Below are 19306 nucleotides of genomic sequence, written 5' to 3'. Positions count from 1 at the left end.
ATATATATATATATATATATATATAGTGTAAGGACGCTTTGATGTATGCACCTGGCATTAAAGCATCGTAGTTGTGGTATCTGGCATCACTTTCATCTTGGTAGTTTGTAATGTATCCAGTCGAGTCTTTAAACTGACATCAAATTAACGAAAACAAATTTTGAAAACAAAGTTATCAACTTTAATGACTTTGGTTCTCTCTTTAAGAAGATGGTCAGGAGTCTCTTGTTGAAGATGGATGGCCTTTCTCTTTATCGTTCTTGTTAAGGAATTGCTTTGAATAAGTGAAGCTATAGAAAGTTCCTTGAGCCCTCTAGAACTGAAGGTACATGATTGATCGAGAAAGACAGTCAATAGAACTAGCTGCTATGAGTTCCGGAGGATTGCTTGACTCTGACGTGCGAGAGAAGCAAGATCTGCCTAACTTTAGAGGAACCAAGAAGCCTTTGAGGCTCATGACGATTTGGGGCCTGTTTTTAATCATAGCGGTCGCTGCAGTGACGAAGTTTACAACTTTCAAGGGAGCAGACAGTCCACAATGCCAATCGATTTATATGTATCCTGCATATGCTTTGATCGATGGATTCGATGAACGTTACACATCATTGGCAAAGAAGTATCATCTGTATTTGTACAGAGAACAAGGTCAAGATAAGGTGCCTTTGAATGATAATGGCGATGAAATCGTACTTAATGGAATCCCTGTTTTGTTCATTCCAGGGAATGCAGGAAGTTTTAAACAAGTCAGATCAATAGCAGCAGGATGTAGTAATATATACTTTAATGACTTTGGTAGTTTAGATAATAAAGATACTCAGAACCTGGATTTCTTTGCTGCCGATTTTAATGAAGATTTCACAGCTTTCCATGGAAGAACAATGATGGACCAAGCGGAATATTTGAATGATGCCATTCGTTATATATTGTCACTTTACGAACAAACAGCAGATAGTTCTTCTCCAAAACCAGAGTCCGTCATTATCGTTGGACATTCGATGGGTGGGATGGTAGCAAGAATCATTCCAGGGTTGCAAAATTATGTATACGGATCAATAAATACAATCATAACATTATCAACACCGCATGGTGCTGCTCCTGTTACTTTTGATGGTGATATCTTAAAAATTTATCAGACTACAAATGAGTACTGGATCCAGCAATATAAAGATGAGAATTCCTTTTTCTCAAAGAATATGTCATTATTCTCTATCACGGGAGGTATACTAGATGATGTTTTACCTGCAGATTACGTCTTTGTCAAAGATTTTTTACCTGAAGAAAATGGTTTCTCTACTTTCACTACAACCATTCAAAAAGTATGGACTCCAATTGATCATCTAGCAGTCGTATGGTGCAATCAATTGAGAAACGTAGTTGCCAAACTACTTTTAGAAATTGTAGATAAAAACATACCTAATAAAACGAAACCTTTGGATTATAGAGTTTCAAAAGCAAGAGAATTGTTGTTATCTGGGTTTGAAGAAAATAGGCCATTACTAAATGCAAATTCAAAAAGTATAGATATCCCATCTAATAAATATGCTGATTATAAGACCATACACCCATCTAATGAAGGTCTAGTTTTAACGGGCAACCAACTTAATGATTTCTCAAAAGGTATGATAATCGACATTGCTGAAATGTCAAATTCTGATGAATTTAGTTTCCTAACAAATATAGATAAAGTGACTATGTATTTATGTGATGAAAAATTCAAGACATTTAACGATAACAAGGTTGGATTTATGGAGTGTAAAGATGTAACATCTTATATTAATTTGGCACCAATGAAAGTTACAAACCCAAGTTCAGATGAAAGTATAAAGAGCTACAAGATCGTTAATATTACAAAACAAATGTCACTTGGTAAGAGTAAATTGATAATGGATTTCCCAAATCACAATAACATCGCTAATGATATATTCATTAATTTCAAAATTACCTCAATAGAAAATTCTAGACCTATTAACATAAACCATACACCTTATTATTTAACATTCTTTTCAAATTCAGTGAAAATAGACAATCAAAAGTGGATTTATTACGAAAATATTTGGGATTCTTTAATTTCATATAAGCTTAAAACTAAATTATTGTCAGGAAAGAAAGAAGAGCTAGAATTTCAGCCCTTCATAAGACAATGGATTGGAAATCGATATGAAACCAAGTGGCATAACAACATATTAGATTCTGAAGTTGATATTACTATGCACAATACAGCACCTTTTATCCCAATTTCCGACAAAAAATATGGGTTAAATCTGATGGTTTACGCTCCAGAGAATGCATCCATCCAAGTATCACTGAAGATAAATTGGTCAATGACTTTAAAACAATTGTTTATTCGATTTAGGTTGGTAATTGGAACATTCCCTGTATTTATTGTCAGTAGCGCTTTTGCCTACCAATTATACTTATATAATAAAACTTCTGTTTTTATTGATTTCAAAGTAGCATTATCATACTTATTGGTAAAATATGGGGTGATTGTTGTAGTCTCCATGCTATTATTATCACCTTTAATTGACACGAAGTTAGGTCAATATTTTATTTATAGATTGGACCCGATAAGAATAAATACCCCAATGGTGGAAGGTATTAAGAACATGACTGTTAATAATTATTTATTAGGGTTAAGATCAGTTTACGTCTCCTGGATTGGTCCTCTATTCATGAGTATGTCATTTGGATTGGTTTCTTTTTTAGTTGAAGTGATATTAGGAATTGAAACGATTATTAGGAAAATAAAAGGACCTCCAAATACTAACCCTCCAAAGTCTAAAGATTTCATTAACAAAGTAGTATTTGATAGGAGAAGGACATTAGCTTCATTGTCCTTATTAGCTTTGATTGTTTTATACATTCCTTATCAGATTGCATTTTCCGTGGTGTTGGCGGTTCAGTTGGCTACATCTTTCAAAATTTGCCTAACTGTTCCAGAATCTCATCCTGGATATTTAAATTTGAGAAATTATAATTTCAGTGTTTTACTACTTTTCATTTTTGTATTTATTATCAATGCACCTGTCATGATCGTGTTCCTTCACAACGTTGCAATTAGATGGGAAACGCCTTTCAGATCTCATCATAATGTTTTAGCAGTTGCGCCAATAATCTTTTTAACTAGTGCAAATTCAACATTAAACATGCCTTCATTTGGATCCAATAAATTTTTACATGGCGGTCTGCTTGTTGTTATAATGTCATACCTAGGATTTTTCAGTTTAATATATGGTATTAGAAACATGTACTGGATTCACCACATTGTTAATATCTTCTGTGGTTGGTTGCTCCTAGGTTTTATGAAAGGGGATTAGTTAAAATTGGTATATTTGTATAGACATAAATATTGTAAAGCTACGGCATAAACTAAATAATGAATAGGATATATTGTATAGAACATCAAAGATAAACACTTACTTGCTATAGTCGATAGTACTGGCTTTCTCGATATCCGTTTGCATGGATATTGTACTTTCTGTTGGTGTCGAGACCATTCCTGTTTTTTCAAATGGTAAGAATCCCCCAACTTTATTTGTAATTTTAGTTTTGATATCTGGTTCCATTTGGTCTGAGTAGATACTTTTCTCATCTGATGACCATGTTGTTTGTGGAGATAAAGATGTATTCAATGAAGTTGGTCTGACGCTATTGTTTATCGAAGAAGCCCACATGGAAGATAGCGGCAGTGATAGAACAACGAGCAACCCACCGATAATGATCAATTCATCGACATCGTTGGAAGCATTGATACTATAGGCAATGATGAACAAAATGGATGGTATTAGTAAAGTTTGGAATGCCATTATCAACAACACGTGGAAGCTATCGAATTGCCTGAGACCCAAGTATCTTCTTGTTCTTACCACTAGCGCAAGCTTCAACACTAGCAAACATGTCAAGAAATTTAAGGAAGAAGCAAATAAAATTGTAGAGACGTTGAAGAAGTACTGTTCCATGTCGGAAGTGTCTGCATATAAGGCTACCATACCTTTAATTGCAGTCACTAAATACATTGCGAAAGTAGTCAACCCGAGAGCAGCACCGATACCTAAAACGACTTGACCCAATCTCTTGTTGTATGTGTCGCTTTGAAACAAAACTTTGATTTGGAAAACCAGTGATAACTCGATGCTGCCGACCAAAAAAGCTTGGAACATGCTAGCAGCACCATACAGATGGACATCAGATCTATTGATCAGTTGTGGGAAGTACGTTAGCGAATATGTGACCGAAGCATAGTCTGATAGCAAATACTTGAAATAGAGCCCAGAATGAATGATCATGAAGACCAGAGAACATTGGTTGATAATGAACAGAGGTGTCTTCTTATTCTTGGAGATCATCCACATGACAATGAACATGAGACAGGCAGCACCGCATCTCACACCAAACATAATACTCTCATTGACTCTCTTGTTCACAATGCTCTGCAGCTCATTGAAACTGACCTCTGTGTCGTTGCCGTATATGGAAGTGTACGAAACCAAGCTCTCGCCAGGATTATATGTGGAATCGTAGAAGTAGCTGCTTAGTTCTGGTATTTGTGACATCGTCGCAATGGGTTTGTTGTAGTTGTCTTTCTTTTGGGCCAGGTCCGACCCAACTTCCCAATCGCAAAGAAGAGCCACGCCACAACCACTTGATAGTCCAACTTTACCTCGACTTATATACATCACTCAGCTGGACACTGGCTTGCACCTCAACTCACAATGCCCTGTCACAACACACTGTCTCCCAGCAGACTCACTGTACATACTCTCGATTGATGAAGTTTCATGTATATTACCCGATTAGGAAATTTACATGGCCAATGTCATCACTGAAAAGTTTTGGTTCTGCAGAGATCTCTGTAGCGGGAGAGCTGGTGCAAACAAGAGTTTACAGAAGTGTGGTCTGTCGCAAGGTGAGATGAAACAACGGTGGGTTGGAGGCCATGCCAGACCTGTGCTCTATGAGTGTCGTGTGTGCTTTGTGGTATGTGGTTTGAGGTATGCGAGCGTGGCATGTGAGTGGGGCTCTTGCGAATTTGATTAAAATGACCAGACCCTGGGGACTTGGCGACGAGCAATATAGAACCCAAATAGTATAACTGATTGAATTGACCTGCTTGGACTGGCGTGAGTTGAAAGAGCACCTGGTTGCTTGAGCGGGGGAAATTGCATCCTCATGGAACGTTACATCCGGAAGCTTCGACACTCGAGGGAAACTGGCAAGCTGCTCCTTCGCCCTTCACAAAACCCAGAACACGAATCTAAGTGTGCTTGAGTCCCATAGGGCTCGACGGTTATCTTCCAGGCGTCATGGTTGTAGGACGACGACCATTCAAAGGTCCTGGTCTTCAGACACCGGCCATTGTAATACCGGGACCACAGCAGCATTGCTCCCGAGGAGTCCCACCCAAGAAGCCCGATGGGACATCGACAAATTCTCCCGGCAGCACAACAATTAGTCAACAACTGAGATGGTCTGGATCTATAAATGAAGTTCTCATCTCTGCTGTATAGCGGCTCTGACTATTCTGGTAGGTCAGCGTTCAGCTTTCGAGCAAGTATATATAAGGCCGGTGTCATCGCAGCAGACATTGATGGGAAATAGATATTACCGGACCTCAATAAGAGTACTATAAGTTATATTCTAGGTTTAAGAGATTTTAATACAACAAGTTTATCTGCTTATCAGACATGGATTTGGTTTTGGAGGTCTGTGACACTTACGTCTTTGATTGGGTCTATGAGAGGCTTCTTCCTACCTCGCTCTATGGAACTGTTCCTGAATCGTGGGCAAAACAGATGGATTTGAATTCTGGAGTTCAAAACATAACTGCTCTGTTGAAGTCTATCAACACTGGTAATGAGCACCGTACATCTCCTGAGAGATATGGTCATGTCCCATATTTGACCGATATGACAGCTGCTACTTTTGGTTCTCTATTACGTAGAAGCAATTATGCAAGGGAGATGATCTCACTAACCATTGTAGTGACTGTCTTTGGGTGGTTACTATACCTCCTATTTGCCACAGGTAGTTACTTTTTGGTATTCGATAAGAACATCTTTAATCACCCTAAGTTCTTAAAAAACCAGATGGCATTGGAGATTAAATTGGCAATGTTCGCCATTCCAGTGATGTCCTTCTTGACATCGATCTGTTTCATGTTTGAACTTAATGGGTTTTCAAAGTTGTATGCGACAGTAGATATCAACAATGGTGGAATCCGCAAGTTACTCTTCGAATTTCCCTTGTTTATTTTGTTCACTGACTGTGGAATTTATTTGGCTCATAGATGGTTACATTGGCCAACAGTGTACAAAGTTTTGCATAAGCCGCATCATAAGTGGTTGGTCTGCACACCATTTGCCTCACACGCTTTCCATCCTGTGGATGGGTTTATACAATCATTGCCTTATCACATTTACCCAATGATTATGCCGTTGAATAAGTACCTTTACTTATTCTTATTCACTTTTGTTAACTTCTGGACCATTATGATCCATGATGGTAACCATATGTCGCAAAACCCATATGTTAATGGTACAGCATTCCACACTGTTCATCACCTCTATTTTAATTACAATTACGGTCAGTTCACCACACTGTGGGATAGATTAGGTGGATCCTACAGAAAGCCGGAAGACTCATTATTCAATCCTGAACTAAATAAGGATGCTAAGGCACTTGATGAGCAATTGAGGCGTATCGATGAGATACAAAGAGTAGTTGAGGAGGATGAAGACGATAGAATTTACAGCAACATAAGCAAGAAAAAAAATAGTAGGTAATTTCATATTTCTTCATGATCAGAAAGCTTCAATTTCTATCCTCATGACTCTTTTGGCATCCAATGCAACCATCTCTTATAAAATTTTTATATATTCTGATATTTTTTATTGTGCTAATAATATACATATTCATAAACTTTAATCCAATGATGCTATTAAGTTACACTCTCAAAAATCTCGTTGTTTGTTCTCGTAAATGGCAGTTCATTGCATAGCAAATACAGGCATTATCTTTTTGAATAACTGTGAATTATAAAGTTCAAATAAACACAAATGGAACCAATGTGGAAGGTTATTAAATTAATGTGTTATACGTATATATATGTGTGTGTTTGTGGGTGGGTGTACAATGATATTTTAGAAAATCGTAAACCAGCAGTATGTTGATCTGAATTATAGTAACATTATGTCGTCTATACAGGCAATGGGTAATCCGCAGTCCATGCAGAAATTTCATGTTGCCATTGAGCTAATTCTGGAGAACCTTCATCAATCTTTGCTTTGAAGTCTCTTAATTTGTTAGCTTCCTTAGGTAAAGATTGTTGCACATCTCTTGAAAACTTTACTACCTTGTCAATGTATTCAACAATCCTCTTAAAGTCCGCTTCCCCCATACCTCTAGTAGACATAGCTGGTGCACCAATACGGATACCACCTGGTACTAAAGCTGATTTATCACCTGGGATTGAGTTCTTGTTCAAGGCAATGTTTACTCTTTCACAAACGTATTCAACACGGGCACCATCAATATTTTGTTCTCTTAAAGAAACCAAAACCATGTGAGAATCAGTACCATTGGCTACTAGTCTATAACCGGCGGCCTTGAATGATTCCTCGAGAACCTTGGCATTCTTTAAGACTTGTAATTGATATTCCTTAAATTCAGGTGTAGCAGCTTGCTTTAGAGCGGTAGCTAAAGCAGCGATAGTATGATTATGTGGACCACCTTGATGACCTGGGAAAACAGAAAAGTTAATTGGATTCTCTAAATCGTAAATTACTTCTTTACCGGTTTTTGGGTTGATGTTTCTAACACCTCTTCTGAAGAATATCATTGCACCACGAGGGCCTCTTAATGATTTGTGGGTGGTGGTGGTAACGATATCAGCATATTCAAATGGAGATGGGATGACACCAGCAGCAATAAGACCTGAAATGTGTGCCATATCAACCATTAAGTAAGCACCACACTTGTCAGCTATTTCTTTCATTCTTTTGTAGTCAATTAAACGACAGTAAGCAGAAGTACCAGCGACCAAGATTTTAGGTCTATATAAGATTGCATTCTTTTCTAAAGTGTCATAGTCGATAATACCTGTTTCTGGATCGACTCTGTAAGGAAAGGATTCAAAATAAGTCGAAACAGCAGAAATAGATCTGTGTTCAGTCGCATAACCATGAGATAAATGGCCACCATCTGGTAAATACAAACCCATTAAACGTTCGTGTGGTTTCATTAGAGCTTGGTAAACTTCTAAGTTAGCTGGAGAACCACTTAAAGTCTGCACATTGACACCCCACTCCTTTGGAGTGACTCCAAAGGCCTCCAAAGCTCTTTGCTGGCATAACAATTCAATTCTGTCAATATGCTGGTTACCACCGTAATAACGGGCACCAGGATAACCTTCTGAGTACTTGTTACATAGTGGAGTCCCCAAAGCATCAAAAACAGAGGTAGAAGTGAAGTTCTCAGAAGCAATTAAATCGATGAAATGCTTCTGTCTATCGATTTCATCGGTAATAATCGATTCAAGTTCTGGATCAGTCTCAGTCAAATGAGCTTGGATCATGTGCTTATGAGCATCTGATAGAGCGTAAGACATAGTAAAATATATTAAAGCAGCAGGTCAATGTGTTGGATAAACCAAAAATAAAAAGTTGGTCTGATGTAGATATCTCTATGTATGTTTTATATAAAATTAATTAAGAGCTAAATCCCAAAACGCCAGAACATGGAACTTTTCTAAATTGTAAAACTCGTAAAGCTCCCCTTTATATATGTTTGTCTTTGCTTCAGAACAGAGTAAACAGTTACTTCGGAGTACTCATTTCTAATTTTAATTTGCAATCATTGTATCAATTCTAATTAATACAATCATCATGAACTAAATAATCCTAAGATGACTATCATGGCTTAAATGCTGTTCTCATCGATGAGCTTCGATGGACAATTTCAATATTTTTCAAAAAGGAGTCAAAAGCAGGGACCCGGAGTGTGACATGTCACGTGCGATGTGCTGCGCCGAACGGAGTCAAGTATGGAAGATGGGTGTGTCAGTAAATGGGTGGCGACAGTAAATCGATGTGTCAGTGGTCAATTTCTATTGTGTTGGATTCTCTTCTTCGTGAGTGGTCGGTGGTGTTTCTGTTAGAGGCTTCAAAAAACTTTCAATGTTGTCAATTTCTTTTATAATCTTATCAGTACTGTCTGGGTCTTGAGATTGGGTTGACACAGTACTTATCTGGTGTGATTCTGCATCTTCTTTATTAGCTGGGTCATGGAATGTCTCTGAGGTCACTTCTAAACCTACTAGCTTTAAGAGTTTTGGCATATTCTCACGATATTCAGAGTGGCCTTTGATTATTTCAGTCAAATCGATGTTTTCTACAGTCAACGGTTCGTCAACTTGAGATATACCAAGAACTTCCTTGTAACCTCTGCTTGTAGTGGTACGATAGATATATTTGAGTATCCAGTCGTTCAACGAGTATCCGCTGACAAATCTGCCGCTCACCATGCTACGAGCTCTTATTAGCTCATCTTGACTGATGATGACAGGTGCACCAAAAAGAAAAACATTCTCCACTAATCCCACCTTCTTATGGGCACTAAGTTCTAATAGACATGAATAAATCACTCGTGCACCGAGTGAGTAACCGATTAACGTCACGGGTCTGTTTCCTAAGTTTTTGTTCATTAATGTGTCGGCAAGTATCAAACCTGCAGACCATGCTCTATCACTTGCGACAGCCCAGGGGTTGTCAAGAAAGAAACTTAGTCTTGATAAAATTAATGGAAGTTGAATAGCAGATACAATACTAACAAGAATTACATTTCCTAACATTTGCTGAATAGAGTCTGTGACAACTTCGCTTGTAGCAACTTTCATTCTTGTCCCAATTTCAGTTAAAATGCTCGGTTCCCAATTCAAAGAAAATATGTCACCTTCTATACAGTCTATTGTTGAAAAAGGTGCGCTAATCTCGTCTTCTTCGTTGATCATCCACCCAGGAACAGTTAGGAGCACGTTGACTCTGGAATTGTCATGAATAGGTTTAATCTCAAATGTTTCCACGCTCCCCATTCTTTTACTCATACTTTTAGCACCTATATTGGCACCGACAGCAGTACTCGTGATTGCAACAGATGCAGTGCCGGCTGCACTTGATAGAAATCCAGCTGCACCACCAAGTCCCAATGTCGAGAATCCAGATGCAAGACCTGCACCAATGAAAGGTGCCAATAATCCTCCACTAAGTCCCAGTACCACTGATCCACCAACCATAGCTAGACCGACATATGCCATTTTTTTTTTCTTATTCTTATGACGTCTCTTCTTCAGATGGTCGATCTCAGTACCACTTTGATCATCAGAACTATCTTGGTTATACACAATTGCATCATAGGCACGTCTTTCAAAATCGTTTAACTCATTATAAGATATACCTAGTACCTTAGCCAGTTCGACCAATAATGTTCTATCTCTAGAATCATAACTTTCTTCAGATGTCAAGAGTAAAAATAAATGACAAATTATTACCCACGCTATATCAATAGTGTTTTCCTTAGATGTATTTTTATCATCCCCTTCTTCCGGTTCATTCTTTTGGGTGGTTTGTAGATTTCGGCATAGATCACTTAATTGAACATCGATCATGTCAAGTTGTTCGATCATCTTTATCTCAGGTGAACTTAGCTCTAATTCCTCATATAGCATATTCAGTATTTTACTTCTCCAATCAGCTAAGTCTTTTTGCAACGTGCTTAAAAGTCTTGTAAGTTTTTGATTAGTTTTAAGGTTCTTAATTGTAGCTAGTTTTGCCAACCTAAGACAGAAATGACCTGTCAAGACACTTAAAGATCCAACATATCCAAATTTTTGGTTGTCTGAAAATAATGACCTGGTGTAAGCAAGCTGTTTATAATAATTTATCGAAATAGAACTGTGGTTTCCATCTTTAGTTTCTCTATTGTCTTCAGCATCGACGCTTTCTTTCTTATCCTGGGTGACATAAACATTAGGATTGTTAAAAAGGAAATCTGTTTTTGAATTGTTCTTATTGGATCTTATTATTTGTTCTTCACTGCTTACATTAGAATAAATAAAGTCTTCAGCAACTTCTTCATCATTATCCATCATTCCGTATCCTTTGTTACTACCACTCGAGTCAGCACATCTAAGAGTGTCGTCTTCAGAAGGTATCTTATCAATCGGTTGCCAGTCCTTCTCATCACCAGATTCATTATCATCATTTGGTGCATTCTTATCAATGGCATTAAGCACTAATCCATCAACATGCAATTCATGTGCCTCTGTCACTGCTTCAGCATTCGAATATACTTCACCAGCCAACATGTCTTCCCCATGAATCTCATTATCTTTGTGTTCTTCCATTCTGTGCAATACAGATCAATACAAATAAACACTAACTCACTCAACCTGATACAGATTTTTTACCCTTCACTTGACTACAAGTAACTAAAATAGCATTCTAGATATAGTACATTCATTTACATTCTAATCGATATAATTTGGTTCACTTTTTATATTGTAAGCTAATTCGTTTAAGGTACTAATTTCTGACCTTTTACGAGTTTGTCCAGTTACTTTAAAATATGAACGTTTGGTATATGAACAGGTTTCAAAAGAAAAAAAGCAACTAGTCATTGATCTTCAACAGTTCGATTGCACTTTACTGATTGCAGACTTCGCCAGTGAATTTATCCCAACTTCATCCAAACTTGCTCAATTTAGCTCTATTGAGACCTTCCCACTATTGTTTTCAAGCTCATCGCAAATTTTTATTCAGCTACTCAGTATTTAAAGTTAAAGGAATGGGCTGTATTTGGAGAGGTGTTTATGGTTCACAATGAGAATATTTAGGGCCATAGAGATCTTTTGTTGATATTTTGTGACATCCAGCAGGTATAGATCTTTTATCTTTCGTTTTAGTATTAAGCTGCCATGGTGAAGACTGCGCAATTGCCAGTTTATGATAAAAAAAGTTTACCACCACAAGAGACTGTAGATCTGTTCAAGACTGCATTCTTCAATGAATTGTATGGTTCAGAAACTATTGATGAGCTGCTATCACAGATTCAGACAGTAAAGACAGATTTGTATAATAGAGATTATTTAAGTGCTTTTGAGAACAATGTGAAAAGGACAGCATACTGTTGTAGATGGTCACCTTCAAGAGCAACAGCATATTCTTCGCTGTTTGCTCATTTAACAGAAGTTACTGATGTGCTTACCTGTAAAGACGGAGAAGATCAAGATGTTTTGTGCATTGGTGGAGGTGCTGGCGGTGAACTGGTAGCGATTGCCAGTTTGTTTGCACCTTCAAGATCATTTGATTCAAAATATAGAACAAAGAGGATTGAATCAGAGGATGGTGATTTACATGGTACTCCAACTAAGACTACACTAAATCTGCATTTAGTTGATGTAGCAAATTGGGAAAATGTCTTGAAGAGACTGTCAGATACTATTGAAGACAGATGGCTTTACCAAGGTGAAATGAAATACTTCAACACAACGTTCACAAATAAGAATATTTTAGAAATGAGCAACGATGAGATGCATATTTCGAATTTGAATTTAATTACGTTATTATTCACTACAAATGAAATATTCACAGAGCATAAAACAGAAAGTGTAAAGTTGTTTCAAAAATTTAACAAAAGTTGTAAGAAAGGATGTTACTTGCTAATAGTAGAGAGTGCAGGTAGTTACTCAAACATAACAATTGGTTCAAAAGTTTTCCCAATTCATTTTTTGGTTGATACCATACTGGTTGGAAAGAGAAGTGCAAAGAAAGATTTTTCTGGAGGTTTAGGTGAGGGATCTTGGTCTCTAATAAAGGAAAATGATAATATTTGGTATCGTGGTGATACGCAATTAGATTATCCAATGAAACTAGAAAATATGAGAATATTTTATAGATTATATAGAAAGAATTAGGGATGACGTCTTATATCTTACAACATACTTTCAATTATTGGTAAACATCTCTCAGGTCTTGAATGTATACAGATAACTTTATCAGCAAATTCTGAAATTAAGTTATTTAATATGAAAATTTATTATCTACAAATATTAGAATATATAATGTTATATGTATTATGTGCAAGTTTATGCAAGTAATATTACGTTTATTGGATTTTCATCTCCAACTTTTGTAGGTGTCAGGACTTAAATGCTCATGCTTCTTTCGATATTGCTCAATTCTGATCCTTTAATTTATTAAGTTCATCTATCGAAATAGATCTTTTATTAGTTTGAATATACTCAAGATATTCTTTAAATTCATCTTTGATTGAGTCCCACCTCTCTATGTTATTTCTAGGATGCATTAGATAGGTCTTCATGAAATATTTATTTTTATTAATCATATCTCTTACCGCTTTTATTATATCATCTGAGTCATTCAGATAGCTATCTAATGATTCACTTAATACATTCAATGTATCAGGCTTCAGATATATTTTTGGAATAAAACTGCCTGGATTGTTTTCCTTTTGTTGTAATAACCACGATTTCTCTTTATATATATGATTTTCTTTCGAAATATGTTGTAACAATCTTGTTTTACGGATTAAATTATAACCGTGGATTAATTGATTGTTAACTATATTAATGCTTTGCATGATTGTTCTAGTGTCTTTGCACAATGCTGTGACAATGACATTAATCGAATGATTGTCTACTTCTAATCCCAATTTCTTAATCCTTTCCAATAGCTTAGGAAGTTGATCGATTGAGTTTTTCTGTTTGCATTCTTCTACTTTATATTTCAATAAACCTAACATCAATTTGGATAAATATAAATTAGGTGTAGTGGCTGAAGGTAAATTTCTGTGATGTTCAATTTTATCAATATACTTTTCAAAAACTAACGAGAAATCATCCCATTCATTGACCTCGGCACATAAAATCAATAAAGATCTCATTACTGAAAAGCTATCATTGATACTAGCTCTGTTATTGGTATTAGGGAATAAGTTGGAATAGTTTTCTAGTAATTGTAGTGATTTTGATGGGTTATCAAACTTGGCAAGAACTCTCATAGGATATGCAATGATAGCTGGGTGAAGATTTGGCACAGTCATATTCAATGTTTTGTTTGCAGTATTAGTTAATATGTTATTTACAAAATTGATTGAGGAATCTAGATTACTATCAGAATTGAGTTGAATTTCGAAATTTGCTTTAATTAAGTAAAAGAGAACTTTCGACGAAACTGGGATTTTGTATTCATTCATTTTAGCATATAAGTTAATAACCTCTTTGTAGTTCGATCTTTTCATATACGCCTTCATTAATATTTCAAAATGAGATGGCAATGCTTTCACCGAAGGATCTACGCAAAGTTTCATAAGAGTTTCCTTTGCCCCTTCAAGATCCTGGGATAAAGTGGCCATAAAATGTAAAACACTTCTGTAAAATCCCTCCTCAACCTTAATATTTTTATCCAATATTTCTTTAAACAACCTATCATAATTTTCGGAATCACCTAGGTCTGTATAAGCCCTTAGAGCTTCATTATATATCAGAATAATGTTTTCTGAAACTGGCTCTTTCACGGCATATTTCTTGAATAATTGTAAAGATTTTCCAAGAAGTGATGAACTTCGATAGACTTTCATCAAAGAACTAACAGATCTCCCAGTTGGAGAGATAGAATAATGATTTATCATAATATCAAAAAGTTCTTGAGCAATCAAAGGATTTGTGGTTTTAGAACACATACTGATTACAATGGAAATGTGTGTTTCATTCACACATTCGGGATTCTCTTTCGACATCTGTTTCAACATTTTTAAAGCATTATCTATATTAGCCAAATTTCTATAGACTTTCAACATTGTTTTATATGTTAATGAAGTCGGTTTGATTCCATACTTTTTAAAGTATTCGAATTGTGTCAAACATGCGGAAAAATTACCAGATTCAAAGTTTGCAATCAATAAAGCTTGTAATACTTTCAACGAAGGCAGCATATTTCTTCTTAGCAACTGTGAGTATAATTTTTCTACACTTTCTACTTCTCCTACTTGAGCCAATGCGTTCATGATAATACCATATTGGTTAATATTGGGCAATTCTCCAATTCCGAATAAGCCATCAAATTCTTTCTGTAATGCATCCCAATGTCTTAATTTTGAATGAGCCAGTAATAAATAATCAAATTGTTGGTTTTCATCATGTGCCTCTTCATGTTCTTCATGTACAAGTTTTGCTTTTTCGTAATTATTAGTGTAACAGTATGCTTTCATTATATTCGTTAAATCTGATTTAACAATAGGAAGATTATTGACTATTTTGAATTTCCATACACCTTCAGCTATTTGATATTTTGCTTCTCTTGATAAAAGTGTCATTAGTGTGGTCCCCAATTGAGCAGCAACGGTTGATCCTTGTCTATCCATCATAAATTGTAATAAGTCAATGCATACCGAACTTGATGGATCTTTAAAGTTTGCGTCTGTCTTTATCAAATATAACAATTTCTTCAAAAATACCTTGTTATCAATATAAGTATAAAATTCACAATCACCGTTCAATAGAGTCATCCATTTAGCCCATTTAATAACCACTTCAGAGGTGGGTAAACCAATTGTTACCATTCTATCTAACACTGAATTGATTATCTTAATTACCTTTATTTTATTTTTAATTGATTGCTGGGCAATAATCTCTTCCATAAATGCGTCCAATAGAATACCTTTCTTTTCATGAACCATTGAATTCATGAACGTCCTTATTTCCCTTAATGTAGCATCATCTCGGAGTCGTCCACATTGAACTCTCTTTTTGTAATCAACGTTCTGGTGTAATGTGGGGCCTTCGGTGCCAGCATCAAATAAGAACTTCTTACCTATTAAAAACACATTTTTATGGTCTTTTAAGGCATGCAGCCAATTCAATAACAATCGCCTCTCGTCGACGAAAAGTTCTTCATTCCGATGACTCAAATAATACTTTGCCACCAAACCAGAATCCCTCGCACTATAATCACTACCAGATCTCTCAAGTGCCTCCTTAATCCTGCTGGGTCTACCTGGAGGCCATTTTATTTTTGTTGCAGAATGCAACAACGAAGAAGTGCATTTCAACATCTGGCCCTCCCTCTTTACAACTCTCTTCTTTCAAAAATAAAAACTTTAGAGTCGATATTTCAACCTTTTATAATTGTAATTTTAATGACCAATTGACCAATAAACCTTAATGAACTATCCTCAGTCTTCAACATTAATTTATAACTTTTCAATCTCTTTTATTTAATAGTGTTGTCAGGTTTCAACTTTTCAATAAGACTTCGAAATGTGAAAATGTGAAAAATTTCAATCAAAGTCATCGATTTTTGTTTAAGAATAAAAGATACAGATATGATAAAAGAGTAAGTTAGAGGTTTCTTTAACACTCCAAGCTTTACATTTGTGGGTGTGTTTTTGAGTGCAAGCAGATATAAGTGTTTTAAAGCAAAACATCGAGACAAAATGGTGACTTCCAAGCAACAATACAACAAGAAGAAGTTCACAAGGGAATACAAGGTCAAGGAGATTCAAAAGAATCTGACGAAAAAAGCCAGACTTAAGAAAGAATATTTGAAGGCTTTGAAGGAGGAAGGGTATGCTGTTCCTGAGAAGGCACCTTCTGAAGGGAATGAGAAGTATGATTATAAGAAACGGAAAGAAGAACGTGAACAGGAGAATAGGAGAAGGGCTCTGGAGAGGAAAGCCATGAAGCAAGAGAAAAAATGGAAAGAGAAGCAGAGAACATTGCAAAGACAACAGACTCAAGAAGAAAGAACTAAAACCATCCAGTTGAAGTTAAAGGACCGTGAGAGAAGGAGAGAGAGGCTCACTCAAATGACGAGAAGCGGTCAACCAAAAATGGGACCAAAGATAGAAGATCTCTTAAACAAGATTAAGACAGACGACACATACACTGGATAGAAATGGGTTTCATAATTCCAGTTATAATCTTCTCTATATATGCATTATCATTTCAGTTTTATCAAGTATTTAAATTTTTTTTTATAATTTAGGTCTTCAATCGATGTATTTATATTTTCTATTGAATATTGGCAAAGTTAAACTAGAGGTGATAATTTAGAACAGGCATAACTGTGTTTGCAAATGGGAATATATAATTATTCATTGAGATTATTTTCTTCTAGGATTGATTTTAATCTTGAATAAACTTCTTGGTCATTAGGAATGGAATCTTGCAATCCATACTGGGTTATGGTATAAAGACCAAATAAACCAATAACCGTTGAAATAAAAAATGCAATGTAACCTTTCAGCTGGAAACCATCAGGTAGTGAATTCTTTTGTCTTGGCAAATCATCCATATTAAACCAATCATCTGAATGACCTGCTGCATTACCTTCGTTAATGAAGCCCCCATGGGAACATATTTGGCGGTAATTATCTGACAATTGTTCCCTTTCTTGTAGAACAAGAGGATCTTCAATGAAAACTGCAGCCAAACCTTGTTCGACATGCCAGTTAACATGGCAATGGAACAGCCAGACACCAGGATTATCAGCTCTGAATCTAATGACAACATGCCCATTTGGCTCCAGAACAACTGTGTCTCTAATCATAGGATAATCTGGCATTGGCATTAATGGGAAGCTCTCATTATATGGGATAGTAATTGAATCTTGTTCCTCTGGGGGATAATCTTTGTCTTCACGATAAGCACCAGATTTTTGAACAATTTGGAAATTATGACCATGTAAATGGAATGGATGTCTACCTGGATCATAGTTATTCAGAACTACTTCAATAATTTCCCCACCTTTCAACACATGTGCATTTATATTGTCACCATAGATAAGAGGGTTCGAACCGAGTTCACCAGAAGTTAATAATGTTGTTAATGTTGGAATTTTTGGACTAGTATAGGAAATGTTATTAAAAAATGCATAATTCACACCGTCTCCTAGATTATCCATTCTGACGTCAAACTGTATCTGCACATCGTATTTATCCAACAGTTCTATTTCGTCGATCGGTCTCAAGTAAAAGTCATTAGTGGCTGATTTAAAATCTGGAACAGTAAAGGCTTTAGGTTTTGAGTAATCCTCATTGTAAGATATATAATTAGTTCTGTTAAGAACCAAATCCTCTGGTACAACATCTAACATATTAACATCCATCATTTGCATTATAGCAAAATTCCTTCCTGGATCTTCTTTCTTTGCTTTTACTAAAACAGAGATACGTTGACCTGAAGCTATCGAAAGTAAATCCGTTGAATTTGGTTTGATAAAGACACCGTCAATCTCCACAATTGTCATTTCATGGTCCTCAATAGCAATAAATTGTGAGACAAATAACCCCATGTTGATAAATCTAAGTAAATAAGTCTTTTCTGGCTCAAAATTTAATGTGGCATTCATGGTATTATTAAACAAAATATTACTTGGAATAGGTTCTGCACCTGTGGGATTAAATCTGGAAAGGAATTTCCTTGTCAAGTCATATGAATGATCAACGTATAAATCAGCCAAACTGATCACCATCTCGTCATCGTACTCAAAAGGTTCATCTTCGTCATGGATTATAAACGCAGCCCTCATACCGTCACCGTATTGACTACCAGAATGTGCATGGTACCAATAAGTACCGGCTTGATTTGGAACGGTGAAATTGTAAAGATACATATCTCCATTCATGATAGGACATTGAGTGACCATCTCAGGACCATCTGCTTGGTTTGCGTTTCCATAACTACTGTTCATAAACAATCCATGGAAATGCAAACTCGTCCCAATACCTTCCCCCAATTTATTTGTCAAATAAAGCTCAACACGGTCACCCTTATTGACATGTATATCAGGTATAGGCCACACACCATTAAATCCAATCATCTGCCTCTCAGTGACACCATCTGGATTGGCATTAACCCATCCAGCAGTAAAATTAAATTGATGTGTCTTGGCCAAACTAAATTCCAGTTTTACAGCCAGAATTAGCCACAATAGATTCATTTTACACCCAAAAAAAACAGCTTAAAAGTATAGAGACTCTGTTGACTCTTGATCTCATACTCTTGAGCCTCGATAAAACTTCACAGCAACCTCTTAAAACTACCTACGCTTTTATAATTAATGTGTTTGTTCCTCTGTAAAGAAGTTCCAAATTGAAGATGGTTCGCTGAAGTTCAAAAAAAGGTGTCGATAAGGTTCTGGTAATAATAAAACGGTCAACGTTTCTTAAAACATTGGTAGCTTGGAAGGCGATGAAGGGAATATAAGAGGTATACTAGCTATATGTGTTGCGT

General features: G+C 36.1%; 9 protein-coding genes across 9 annotated transcripts; 4 read left to right on the top strand and 5 right to left on the bottom strand.

The window, feature by feature from the left end:
• Positions 1-329: 329 nt before the first annotated feature.
• BST1 (Bst1p) lies at positions 330-3317 on the top strand (the record flags this gene model as incomplete). The annotated part of the gene is made up of 1 exon (XM_003688571.1): positions 330-3317. One exon carries the CDS (start codon positions 330-332, stop codon positions 3315-3317), a length of 2988 nt encoding a protein of 995 aa, XP_003688619.1.
• A 99-nt stretch (positions 3318-3416) lies between these two features.
• On the bottom strand, positions 3417-4553 carry STE2 (alpha-factor pheromone receptor STE2; the record flags this gene model as incomplete). Its single annotated transcript, XM_003688570.1, has 1 exon — positions 3417-4553. One exon carries the CDS (start codon positions 4551-4553, stop codon positions 3417-3419), a length of 1137 nt encoding a protein of 378 aa, XP_003688618.1.
• Positions 4554-5684: 1131 nt separating this feature from the next.
• Positions 5685-6782, top strand: TPHA0P00250 (sterol desaturase family protein; the record flags this gene model as incomplete). Its single annotated transcript, XM_003688569.1, has 1 exon — positions 5685-6782. One exon carries the CDS (start codon positions 5685-5687, stop codon positions 6780-6782), a length of 1098 nt encoding a protein of 365 aa, XP_003688617.1.
• Positions 6783-7195: 413 nt separating this feature from the next.
• SHM2 (glycine hydroxymethyltransferase SHM2) lies at positions 7196-8605 on the bottom strand (the record flags this gene model as incomplete). The annotated part of the gene is made up of 1 exon (XM_003688568.1): positions 7196-8605. The coding sequence occupies one exon, from the start codon at positions 8603-8605 to the stop codon at positions 7196-7198; it is 1410 nt and encodes a 469-aa protein (XP_003688616.1).
• A 498-nt stretch (positions 8606-9103) lies between these two features.
• Positions 9104-11398, bottom strand: TPHA0P00230 (uncharacterized protein; the record flags this gene model as incomplete). The annotated part of the gene is made up of 1 exon (XM_003688567.1): positions 9104-11398. One exon carries the CDS (start codon positions 11396-11398, stop codon positions 9104-9106), a length of 2295 nt encoding a protein of 764 aa, XP_003688615.1.
• Positions 11399-11968: 570 nt separating this feature from the next.
• BMT6 (25S rRNA (uracil2843-N3)-methyltransferase) lies at positions 11969-12967 on the top strand (the record flags this gene model as incomplete). Its single annotated transcript, XM_003688566.1, has 1 exon — positions 11969-12967. The coding sequence occupies one exon, from the start codon at positions 11969-11971 to the stop codon at positions 12965-12967; it is 999 nt and encodes a 332-aa protein (XP_003688614.1).
• A 260-nt stretch (positions 12968-13227) lies between these two features.
• Positions 13228-16125, bottom strand: PET309 (Pet309p; the record flags this gene model as incomplete). Its single annotated transcript, XM_003688565.1, has 1 exon — positions 13228-16125. The coding sequence occupies one exon, from the start codon at positions 16123-16125 to the stop codon at positions 13228-13230; it is 2898 nt and encodes a 965-aa protein (XP_003688613.1).
• Positions 16126-16506: 381 nt separating this feature from the next.
• Positions 16507-16965, top strand: FYV7 (Fyv7p; the record flags this gene model as incomplete). The annotated part of the gene is made up of 1 exon (XM_003688564.1): positions 16507-16965. The coding sequence occupies one exon, from the start codon at positions 16507-16509 to the stop codon at positions 16963-16965; it is 459 nt and encodes a 152-aa protein (XP_003688612.1).
• Positions 16966-17162: 197 nt separating this feature from the next.
• FET5 (ferroxidase FET5) lies at positions 17163-19013 on the bottom strand (the record flags this gene model as incomplete). Its single annotated transcript, XM_003688563.1, has 1 exon — positions 17163-19013. The coding sequence occupies one exon, from the start codon at positions 19011-19013 to the stop codon at positions 17163-17165; it is 1851 nt and encodes a 616-aa protein (XP_003688611.1).
• Between the last annotated feature and the right edge of the window lie 293 nt (positions 19014-19306).

This window comes from Tetrapisispora phaffii, chromosome 16, assembly GCF_000236905.1.
Source record: "Tetrapisispora phaffii CBS 4417 chromosome 16, complete genome".
In the NCBI taxonomy this organism is placed as follows: Eukaryota; Fungi; Ascomycota; class Saccharomycetes; order Saccharomycetales; family Saccharomycetaceae; genus Tetrapisispora; species Tetrapisispora phaffii.
Note: the sequence above shows the minus strand (reverse complement) of the source record. Positions and strands in the feature narration are given on the sequence as shown.